The sequence below is a fragment of the Triticum dicoccoides genome, chromosome 1A, assembly GCF_002162155.2.
Source record: "Triticum dicoccoides isolate Atlit2015 ecotype Zavitan chromosome 1A, WEW_v2.0, whole genome shotgun sequence".
In the NCBI taxonomy this organism is placed as follows: domain Eukaryota; kingdom Viridiplantae; phylum Streptophyta; class Magnoliopsida; order Poales; family Poaceae; genus Triticum; species Triticum dicoccoides.
In genome coordinates, this window is record NC_041380.1 from 404,785,452 (window position 1) to 404,797,761 (window position 12,310).

The 12,310-nt window shown below is 44.9% G+C and overlaps 1 protein-coding gene across 1 annotated transcript in view; it reads left to right on the forward strand.

The window, feature by feature from the left end:
- Nucleotides 1-11,251: 11,251 nt before the first annotated feature.
- Nucleotides 11,252-12,310, forward strand: part of LOC119353363 (cell division control protein 48 homolog A-like) — a 1,710-nt gene continuing 651 nt past the window's right edge. The window contains exon 1 of the mRNA XM_037619969.1: nt 11,252-12,284. Within this exon, the coding sequence (XP_037475866.1) occupies nt 11,252-12,284 (1,033 nt within the window). The remainder of the gene's footprint in view (nt 12,285-12,310) is intronic.

Here is a 12,310-nt window from a genome sequence, read left to right on the forward strand (position 1 = left end):
GGATGCCCATATTGGCTCCTACATATTCTACAAAGATCTTTATCGGTCAGACCGCATAACAACATACGTTGTTCCCTTTGTCATCGGTATGTTACTTGCCCGAGATTCGATCGTCAGTATCCAATACCTAGTTCAATCTCGTTACCGGCAAGTCTCTTTACTCGTTCCGTAATACATCATCTCGCAACTAACTCATTGGCTGCAATGCTTGCAAGGCTTATGTGATGTGCATTATCGAGAGGGCCCAGGGATACCTCTCCGACAATCGGAGTGACAAATCCTAATCTCGAAATACGCCAACCCAACATCCACCTTTGGAGACACCTGTAGAGCTCCTTTATAATCACCCAGTTACGTTGTGACGTTTGGTAGCACACAAAGTGTTCCTCCGGTAAACGGGAGTTGCATAATCTCATAGTCATAGGAACATGTATAAGTCATGAAGAAAGCAATAGCAACATACTAAACGATCGGGTGCTAAGCTAATGAAATGGGTCATGTCAATCAGATCATTCAACTAATGATGTGACCTCGTTAATCAAATAACAACACCTTGTTCATGGTTAGGAAACATAACCATCTTTGATTAATGAGTTAGTCAAGTAGAGGCATACTAATGACACTAAGTTTGTCTATGTATTCACACATGTATTATGTTTCCGGTTAATACAACTCTAGCATGAATAATAAACATTTATCATGATATAAGGAAATAAATAATAACTTTATTATTGCCTCTAGGGCATATTTCCTTCAGTCTCCCACTTGCACTAGAGTCAATAATCTAGATTACACAGTAATGATTCTAACACCCATGGAGCCTTGGTGCTGATCATGTTTTGCTCGTGGAAGAGGCTTAGTCAACGGGTCTGCAACATTCAGATCCATATGTATCTTGCAAATCTCTATGTCTCCCACCTGGACTAGATCCCGGATGGAATTGAAGCATCTCTTGATGTGCTTGGTCCTCTTGTGAAATCTGGATTCCTTTGCCAAGGCAATTGCACCAGTATTGTCACAAAAGATTTTCATTGGACCCGATGCACTAGGTATGACACCTAGATCGGATATGAACTCCTTCATTCGCTACTTCCGAAGCAACTATGTATTCCGCTTCACATGTAGATCCCGCTACGACGCTTTGTTTAGAACTGCACCAACTGACAGCTCCACCGTTTAATGTAAATACGTATCCGGTTTGCGATTTAGAATCGTCCGGATCAGTTACAAAGCTCGCATCAACGTAACCTTTTACGATGAGCTCTTTGTCACCTCCATATATGAGAAACATATCCTTAGTCCTTTTCAGGTATTTCAGGATGTTCTTGACCGCTGTCCAGTGATCCACTCCTGGATTACTTTGGTACCTCCCTGCTAAACTTATAGCAAGGCACACATCAGGTCTGGTACACATCATTGCATACATGATAGAGCCTATGGCTGAAGCATAGGGAACATCTTTCATTTTCTCTCTATCTTCTGCAGTGGTCGGGCATTGAGTCTTACTCAACTTCACACCTTGTAACACAGGCAAGAACCCTTTCTTTGCTTGATCCATTTTGAACTTCTTCAAAACTTTGTCAAGGTATGTGCTTTGTGAAAGTCCAATTAAGCGTCTTGATCTATCTCTATAGATCTTAATGCCTAATATGTAAGCAGCTTCACCGAGGTCTTTCATTGAAAAACTTTTATTCAAGTATCCCTTTATGCTATCCAGAAACTCTATATCATTTCCAATCAGTAATATGTCATCCACATATAATATCAGAAATGCTACAGAGCTCCCACTCACTTTCTTGTAAATACAGGCTTCTCCAAAAGTCTGTATAAAACCAAATGCTTTGATCACACTATCAAAGCGTTTATTCCAACTCCGAGAGGCTTGCACCAGTCCATAAATGGATCGCTGGAGCTTGCACACTTTGTTAGCTCCCTTTGGATTGACAAAACCTTCTGGTTGCATCATATACAACTCTTCTTCCAGAAATCCATTCAGGAATGCAGTTTTGACATCCATCTGCCAAATTTCATAATCATAAAATGCGGCAATTGCTAACATGATTCGGACAGACTTAAGCATCGCTACGGGTGAGAAGGTCTCATCGTAGTCAACCCCTTGAACTTGTCGAAAACCTTTTGCGACAAGTCGAGCTTTGTAGACAGTAACATTACCATCAGCGTCAGTCTTCTTCTTGAAGATCCATTTATTCTCAATTGCTTGCTGATCATCGGGCAAGTCAACCAAAGTCCATACTTTGTTCTCATACATGGATCCCATCTCAGATTTCATGGCTTCAAGCCACTTTGCGGAATCTGGGCTCACCATCGCTTCTTCATAGTTCGTAGGTTCATCATGATCTAGCAGCATGATTTCCAGAACAGGATTATCGTACCACTCTGGTGCGGATCTCGCTCTGGTTGATCTACGAGGTTCAGTAGTATCTTGTCCTGAAGTTTCATGATCATCATCATTAGCTTCCTCACTAATTGGTATAGGTGTCGCAGAAACAGTTTTCTGTGATGTACTACTTTCCAATAAGGGAGCAGGTACAGTTACCTCGTCAAGTTTTACTTTCCTCCCACTCACTTCTTTCGAGAGAAACTTCTTCTCTAGAAAGGATCCATTCTTAGCAACGAATGTCTTGCCTTCGGATCTGTGATAGAAGGTGTACCTAACATTCTTCTTTTGTTATCCTATGAAGACACATTTCTCCGATTTGGGTTCGAGCTTATCAGGTTGAAGCTTTTTCACATAAGCATCGCAGCCCCAAAATTTAAGAAACGACAACTTTGGTTTCTTGTCAAACCACAGTTCATAAGGCGTCGTCTCAACGGATTTTGATGGTGCCCTATTTAACGTGAATGCGGCCGTCTCTAAAGCATAACCCCAAAACGATAGCGGTAAATCAGTAAGAGACATCATAGATCGCACTATATCTAGTAAACTACGATTACGATTCGGAAACACCATTGCGCTGTGGTGTTCCGGGTGGCGTGAGTTGTGAAACTATTCCACAATTTTTCAAATATACACCAAACTCGTAACTCAAATATTCTCCTCCACGATCAGATTGTAGAAACTTTATTTTCTTGTTACGATGATTTTCAACTTCACTCCGAAATTCTTTGAACTTTTCAAATGTTTCAGACTTATGTTTCATTAAGTAGATATACCCATATCTGCTTAAGTCATCTGTGAAGGTGAGAAAATAACGATATCCGCCACGAGCCTCAATATTCATCAGACCACATACATCTGTATGTATGATCTCCAACAAATCTGTTGCTCTCTCCATAGTACCGGAGAACGGTGTTTTAGTCATCTTGCCCATGAGGCACGGTTCGCAAGTACCAAGTGATTCATAATCAAGTGGTTCCAAAAGTCCATCAGTATGGAGTTTCTTCATGCGCTTTATACCGATATGACCTAAACGGCAGTGACACAAATAAGTTGCACTGTCATTATCAACTCTGTATCTTTTGGCTTCAACATTATGAATATGTGTGTTACTACTATCGAGATTCATCAAAAATAGACCACTTCTCAAAGGTGCATGACCATAAAAGATATTACTCATATAAATAGAACAACCATTATTCTCTGATTTAAATGAATAACCGTCTCGCATCAAACAAGATCCAGATATAATGTTCATGCTCAACGCTGGCACCAAATAACAATTATTTAGGTCTAATATTAATCCCGAAGGTAGATGTAGAGGTAGTGTGCCGACTGCGATCTCATCGGCTTTGGAACCGTTTCCCATGCGCATCGTCACCTCGTCCTTTGCCAGTGTTCGCTTAATCCATAGTCCCTGTTTCGAGTTGTAAATATTAGCAACAGAACCAGTATCAAATACCCAGGTGCTACTGCGAGCTCTAGTAAGGTACACATCAATAACATGTATATCACATATACCTTTGTTCACCTTGCCATCCTTCTTATCCGCCAAATACTTGGGGCAGTTCCGCTTCCAGTGACCAGTCTGCTTGCAGTAGAAGCACTCAGTTTCGGGCTTAGGTCCAGACTTGGGTTTCTTCTCCTGAGCAGCAACTAGCTTGCCGTTCTTCTTGAAGTTCCCCTTCTTCTTCCCTTTGCCCTTTTTCTTGAAACTAGTGGTCTTGTTAACCATCAACACTTGATGCTCCTTCTTGATTTCTACCTCCGCAGCTTACAGCATTGCGAAGAGCTCGGGAATAGTCTTGTTCATCCCTTGCATATTATAGTTCATCACGAAGCTCTTGTAGCTTGGTGGCAGTGATTGGAGAATTCTGTTAATGACGCAATCATCTGGAAGATTAACTCCCATCTGAATCAAGTGATTATTATACCCAGACATTTTGAGTATATGCTCACTGACAGAACTGTTCTCCTCCATCTTGCAGCTATAGAACTTATTGGAGACTTCATATCTCTCAATCCGGGCATTTGCTTGAAATATTAACTTCAACTCCTGGAACATCTCATATGCTCCATGACGTTCAAAACGTCGTTGAAGTCCCGATTCTAAGCCATAAAGCATGGCATACTGAACTATCGAGTAGTCATCAGCTTTGCTCTGCCAGACGTTCATAACATCTGGTGTTGTTCCAGCAGCAGGCCTGGCACCCAACGGTGCTTCCAGGAAGTAATTCTTCTAAGAAGCAATGAGGATAATCCTCAAGTTACGGACCCAGTCCGTGTAATTGCTACCATCATCTTTCAACTTTGCTTTCTCAAGGAACGCATTAAAATTCAACGGAACAACAGCACGAGCCATCTATCTACAATCAACATAAACAAGCAAGATACTATCAGGTACTAAGTTCATGATAAGTTTAAGTTCAATTAATCAAATTACTTAAGAACTCCCACTTAGATAGACATCCCTCTAATCCTCTAAGTGATCACGTGATCCAAATCAACTAAACCATAACCGATCATCACATGAGATGGAGTAGTTTTCAATGGTGAACATTGTTATGTTGATCATATCTACTATATGATTCACGCTCGACCTTTCGGTCTCTGTGTTCCGAGGCCATATCTGCATATGCTAGGCTCGTCAAGTTTAACCTGAGTATTCTGCGTGTGCAAAACTGGCTTGCACCCGTTGTAGATGGACGTAGAGCTTATCACACCCGATCATCACATGGTGTCTAGGCACGACAACCTTTGGCAACGGTGCATACTCAGGGAGAACACTTCTTGATAATTTAGTGAGAGATCATCATATAATGCTACCGTCAATCAAAGCAAGATAAGATGCATAAAAAGATAAACATCACATGCAATCAATATAAGTGATATGATATGGCCATCATCATCTTGTGCTTGTGATCTCCATCTCCGAAGCACCGTTATGATCACCATCGTCACCGGCGCGACACCTTGATCTCCATCGTAGCATCGTTGTTGTCTCGCCAATCTTATGCTTCCACGACTATCGCTACCGCTTAGTGATAAAGTAAAGCATTACATCGCCATTGCATTGCATACAATAAAGCGACAACCATATGGCTCCTGCCAGTTGCCGATAACTCGGTTACAAAACATGATCATCTCATACAATAAAATTCAGCATCATGCCTTGACCATATCACATCACAACATGCCCTGCAAAAACAAGTTAGACGTCGTCTACTTTGTTGTTGCAAGTTTTACGTGGCTGCTACGGGCTTTAAGTAAGAACCAATCTCACCTACGCATCAAAACCACAACGATAGTTTGTCAAATAGACTCCATTTTAACCTTCGCAAGGACCGGGCGTAGCCACACTTGGTTCAACTAAAGTTGGAGAGACTGTCGCCTGCAAGCCACCTATGTGCAAAGCACGTCGGGAGAACCGGTCTCACGTAAGCGTATGCGTAATGTCGGTCCGGGTCGTCTCGTCCAACAATACCGCCGAACCAAAGTATGACATGCTGGTAGGCAGTATGACTTATATCGCCCACAACTCACTTGTGTTCTACTCGTGCATATAACATCAAACCATAAAACCTAGGCTCGGATGCCACTGTTGGGGAACGCAGTAATTTCAAAAAATTTCCTACGCACACGCAAGATCATGGTGATGCATAGCAACGAGAGGGAAGAGTGTTGTCTACGTACCTACGCAGACCGACTGCGGAAGCGTTGACGCAACATAGAGGAAGTAGTCGTACGTCTTCCCGATCCGACCGATCCAAACACCGTTACTCCGGCACCTCCGAGTTCTTAGCACACGTACAGCTCGATGACGATCCCCGGGCTCCGATCCAGCAAAGCGTCGGGGAGGAGTTCCGTTAGCACGATGGCGTGGTGACGATCTTGATGTTCTACCGTCGCAGGTCTTCACCTAAGCACCGCTACAATATGATTGAGGTGGAATATGGTGGCAGGGGGCACCGCACACGGCTAAGGAACGATCTCAAGGATCAACTTGTGTGTCTAGAGGTGCCCCCTGCCTCCGTATATAAAGGATCCAAGGGGAGGGGCTGGCCGGCCAAGGGGGGTGCGCCAGGAGAGTCCTACTCCCTCTGGGAGTAGGATTCCCCCCCCCCCCCAATCCTAGTTGGAATAGGACTCCTTGAGGGGGGGAAAGAGAGAGAGGGGGCCGGCCACCTCTCCTAGTCCTAATAGGACTAGGGAAGGGGGGAGGCGCGCGGCCACCTTGGGCTGCCCCTTTCTCCTTTCCACTAAAGCCCACTAAGGCCCATATAGCTCCCGGGGGGTTCCGGTAACCTCCCGGTACTCCGGTAAAATACCGATTTCACCCGGAACACTTCCGATATCCAAACATAGGCTTCCAATATATCAATCTTTATGTCTCGGCCATTTCGAGACTCCTCGTCATGTCCGTGATCACATCTGGGACTCCGAACTAACTTAGGTGCATCAAAATGCATAAACTCATAATAACTGTCATCGTAACGTTAAGCGTGTGGACCCTACGGTTCGAGGACAATGTAGACATGACCGAGACACGTCTCCGGTCAATAAGCAATAGCGGGACCTGGATGCCCATATTGGCTCCTACATATTCTACGAAGATCTTTATCGGCCAGACCGCATAACAACATACGTTGTTCCCTTTGTCATCGGTATGTTACTTGCCCGAGATTCGATTGTCGGTATCCAATACCTAGTTCAATCTCGTTACCAGCAAGTCTCTTTACTCGTTCCGTAATACATCATCTCGCAACTAACTCATTGGCTGCAATGCTTGCAAGGCTTATGTGATGCGCATTACCGAGAGGGCCCAGAGATACCTCTCCGACAATCGGAGTGACAAATCCTAATCTCAAAATACGCCAACCCAACATCCACCTTTGGAGACACCTGTAGAGCTCCTTTATAATCACCCAGTTACGTTGTGACGTCTGGTAGCACACAAAGTGTTCCTCCGGTAAACGGGAGTTGCATAATCTCATAGTCATAGGAACATGTATAAGTCATGAAGAAAGCAATAGCAACATACTAAACGATCGGGTGCTAAGCTAATGAAATGGGTCATGTAAGTCAGATCATTCAACTAATGATGTGACCTCGGTAATCAAATAACAACACCTTGTTCATGGTTAGGAAACATAACCATCTTTGATTAATGAGTTAGTCAAGTAGAGGCATACTAGTGACACTAAGTTTGTCTATGTATTCACACATGTATTATGTTTCCGGTTAATACAACTCTAGCATGAATAATAAACATTTATCATGATATAAGGAAATAAATAATAACTTTATTATTGCCTCTAGGGCATATTTCCTTCAAGACAGTCCTGAGGTAATAACACATCACAGATCTATTAGTCTCTGTAATGTGGTTTACAAAATGATTTCAAAGATGATTGCTAACAGACTGAAGAGAATTCTCCTAGAAATTATTTCTCATACATAGAATGCATTCGTACCTGGAAGACTTATTACTGATATGTACTGGTGGCATATGAGTGTTTCCACACTATAAAAAACAAAACACATGGGTCTTCTAGTTTCTGTGCAGTAAAGCTGGACATGAATAAAGCTTATGACAGAGTTGGATGGATTTTTTTGGAAAGGATGATGTTGAAGTTGGATTTCATGAGGAATTGGTCCAACTAATAATGGAGTGTGTATCTTCTGTCAGCTACAGGGTCCGCTTCAATGATACCGAGACAGATGAGTTGACACCCACCAAGGGTCTTCGGCAGGGGGATCCTCTTTCACCGTACCTTTTTTGTTATGCTCGGAAGGACTATCTAGTATGCTTGCTTATGAGGAAGAAATTGGGGATCTAGAAGGTATTGAAGTGTGTAGGAATGCCCCTACTATTTCAATCTTCTTTTTGCAGATGATTCCCTAATACCGATGAAAGCAAACATGCAATGTGCAAACACGTTGAAGAGGATCTTGGATGCCTATTGCAGGAGTTTAGGTCAGATGGTGGGTAATCCCAAACCTAGCATTTTCTTTAGCCCTAATACTACGGTTGGTGCAAGAGAAGAGGTATGCGGGGAACTAAACATTGTCACGGAGGCCCTGTCAGATAAATATTTGGGGCTCCCTACTATGGTGGGGGTTGAAATAAGCGATTGTTTCCGGCATCTTATTGACCGGGTATGCCAGCGCCTCAAATGTTGGAAGGTGAAAGTTCTGTCTTTGCAGGGCAAGGAAAATTTATTAAAATCGGTAGCCCAAGCAATACCATCTTATGCAATGCCCGTATTCAAACTGCCTAAAGGAATTTGCAAAACAATCACTGATGAGTTGGATGGATTTTGGTGGGGTGACAATGAGGACAAGAAGAAGATGCATTAGTTCGCATGGTGGAAATTATGTGTACCGAAGAAGAAAGGGGAATTGGGATTTAGAGACCTTCACAGTTTTAACCTTGCTATGTTAGCAAAACAGTGTTGGCGACTGGTCCAGAACCCTGACTCCTTATGTGCACGCGTTTTGAGTGAAAAGTATTATCTAGACGGCAACATTTTGAAGGCAGGACCGAAGAAGGGTTCATCATACACTTGGCAAAGTATTGTCGTGGGCATCCAAGCGTTCCAAAGGGGTTGTATTTGGCGTGTTGGGTCGGGGTCACAAATTAATATTTGAAGAGATCCTTGGATACCAGAAAGTCCTTCACAAAGGTAATCACCCCGAGAGGTGCATCGATGCTCGCTTAGGTTGAGGAGCTTATTAATCTGCATGATGGGCAGTGAGATGAAGTGTTGATTAGAGATATATTCTCCCCGGTGGATACCAATAGGTTTCTTCAGATTCCGTTAAATGTTCAGCTTGTGGAAGACTTTGTTGCTTGGTACTATGCACGGCCGGGGACGTTCTCAGTCTGATCAGCCTATCACAAAGAATTTGAACATCAGTTCAGGCAGCGACTTGTGCGATCAGACGGACAGGGGAATATAAACGCTAATACAATATGGAAAGAGATTTGGAACCTCAAAATTCCAAGGAAGATCAAACATTTTGCATGGAAGGCACTAAATGGTTCACTTCCTTGCTACGGAATTCTTGCAAATAGACACATACCACTCATCCCTTAATGCCCGTTCTGTACGACCGGTATTGAGGATATCCAGCATTGTCTGTTTACCTGTAAGAGAGCAATGGTGGTTTGGTCAGAGCTAGGGGTGAAGGACAGGGTAGAGGAAGTAGTACGACAAGATCACTCGGGGCCTATAACTGTCAATCTTGTGCCGGATGAATGCAGTCATTGACAGGCTGACTGCTGCAAAACTTATGATGGTAGCCGCCTGGTACCTATGGTGGCAACGACATTAGCATGTTAAAAGCGAACCAATCCAGACCCTTGACAGAGCCGCAATCTCTATTAAGGTTTTGGCAACGAACTATACCCGGGCTTATACGGCTAGACAACCAATGAGGATCCATGATCATATGTGGAAGAAACCGACTAGTGATGTGGTTAAAATGAACGTCGACGCGGCGTTCCAAGCTGTAACTTTATCGGGTGCAACTGGCGCTATTGCTTGGGATGGGAGAGGGAATTTTATTGCGGCTGCAACATGGTTTGTTCCTCATGTGGTCGGTGTTGATTCTGTGGAGATGATAGCAATTCGGAATGGACTATAGATAGCAGAGAGGATCGGTTGCAACAAAGTGACCATCGAGTCTGATAGTAGCTTTGTGGTGGAAGTGGTTCAACAATCAGACACATATGTTGGTTCAGACACATATGTTGGAGGTTTTTTCCCAACATGGGTGGCAGCATAACCTCCGGATCGATCCACCGCCGAGTTCGACATAGGCAAAGTGTCAGTCCATAGGACTCTACTGTTGCCGTATTGTCGGTTTTCTTACTTTTTCTAGTGTCAGACTTTGATGTTTGACTGTGTGCATTCTAGTTATGCAGAGGCCGGGTGTTACTCATAATGTTTTGTATCCGCTTGATGCTACATTTGAGACAATAAAATCGCCCTTTATCAAAAAAATGTTGGTTCAGATGTTGCAATGGTGCTCGAGTGCAAACAGTTAGCGATGGACTTCGTAAGTGTTTCTTACACAGTGCCCAGGTGAAGCGAATGAAGTGGCTCATAGCCTAGCCAAGAACTCATTTAGCGAAAATTTCTCTGTTTTGGGAATCTGTAATCCCTGATTTTATTTCTCATTCACTTGTAGACGATATGTCCATTATATAAGAAATAAAATCAGTTGCTTTAAAAAAAAGTAGCTAGGGTTCTAGAGATAGTTACAGTAGTTGAAGAAAAAGATGATGCCCGATCCACGGAATGTGCGAGCTACTTATGGGCAGGAAATGACCCACGGCAGTTAACTGAAGCGCAGTGAACAAGTTTTTTTTTTTTTTTTGCGAAACAAGATTCAGTTTTTAACTGTTATAAATTTGTCGGACGGTAAACAGGGGAGCTGAGCGTCGACGTGAGCCGTTGGTTGATCTGGCGAGCTTCAATCGCAGCCGTCCATCGTGTCGTTCTCTTCGTGCGTCGTTTCTTCACTCCGTGTCTCGCTGTCGATTTCTTCAGTTATCTTCAGGTTCAGATTAGCAGGATCCTGAGCCTGACACCGAGTCTTCCTCGATCGACCGTCTCCTACCTGGACTGGACTCTCGTTCACTTCCCTTTAGTCTCGGACTTGTTTCAGCGACTCCGATTGAGAACTCCGACACCAACCCCCTACTCCAGGAACAGGGAGGAAGAACCTATAAAGGTCAGCCTCAACTTCCTCCTCACATCGCACCACGAGACCAAGGATCCAAGGATCGTTTACCCACTTTCCCAAGGAAAACAACTGAAAAGAATCGAGACAATCCCGCTTGCCATGGCGAGCCAGGGCGACGCGAGCGGGAAGAAGGACTACTCCACGGCGATCCTGGAGAGGAAGAAGTCGCCGAACCGGCTGGTGGTCGACGAGGCGACCAACGACGAGAACTCCACCGTCGCCCTGCACCCGGACACCATGGACAGCCTCGAGCTCTTCCACGGCGACATCGTCCTGCTCAAGGGCAAGAAGCGGAAGGACACGGTCTGCATTCTGCTCCCAGACGACACGTGCGACAAGACCAAGGTCCGGATGAACAAGGTCGTCAGGAAGAACCTGAGGGTCCGGCTCGGCGACGTCGTCTCCGTCCATCAGTGCCCGGACGTCAAGTACGGGAAGCGCGTGCACGTACTCCCCGTCGACGACACCGTCCAAGGGATCGCCGGAAACCTGTTCGACGCCTTCCTGAGACCCTACTTCCTCGAGGCCTATCGTCCCCTCAGGAAAGGGGACCTATTCCTGGTGAGGGGCGGCATGACGAGCGTGGAGTTCAAGGTTGTGGAGACCGACCCTGCCGAGTACTGCATCGTCGCCTCTGACACGGAGATATTCTGTGACGGCGAGCCTGTCAAGCGGGAGGATGAGGAGAGGCTCGACGAGGTCGGCTACGACGATGTCGGCGGAGTCAGGAAGCAGATGGCCCAGATCAGGGAGCTGGTCGAGCTCCCACTGCGCCACCCTCAGCTGTTCAAATGCATCGGTGTGAAGCCTCCAAAGGGCATCTTGCTGTATGGGCCACCTGGGACCGGCAAGACCCTCATTGCCAGAGCGGTGGCTAATGAAACAGGTGCCTTCTTCTTCCTGATCAATGGTCCGGAGATCATGTCGAAGATGGCCGGAGAGAGCGAGAGCAACCTCAGGAAGGCGTTTGAAGAGGCCGAGAAGAATGCGCCGGCCATCATCTTCATCGATGAGATTGATTCCATAGCACCAAAGAGAGACAAGACCAACGGAGAAGTCGAAAGGCGGATCGTCTCGCAGCTGCTCACTCTCATGGACGGGCTCAAGTCCCGCGCACATGTTATTGTCATGGGTGCTACCAACCGCCCGAACAGCATC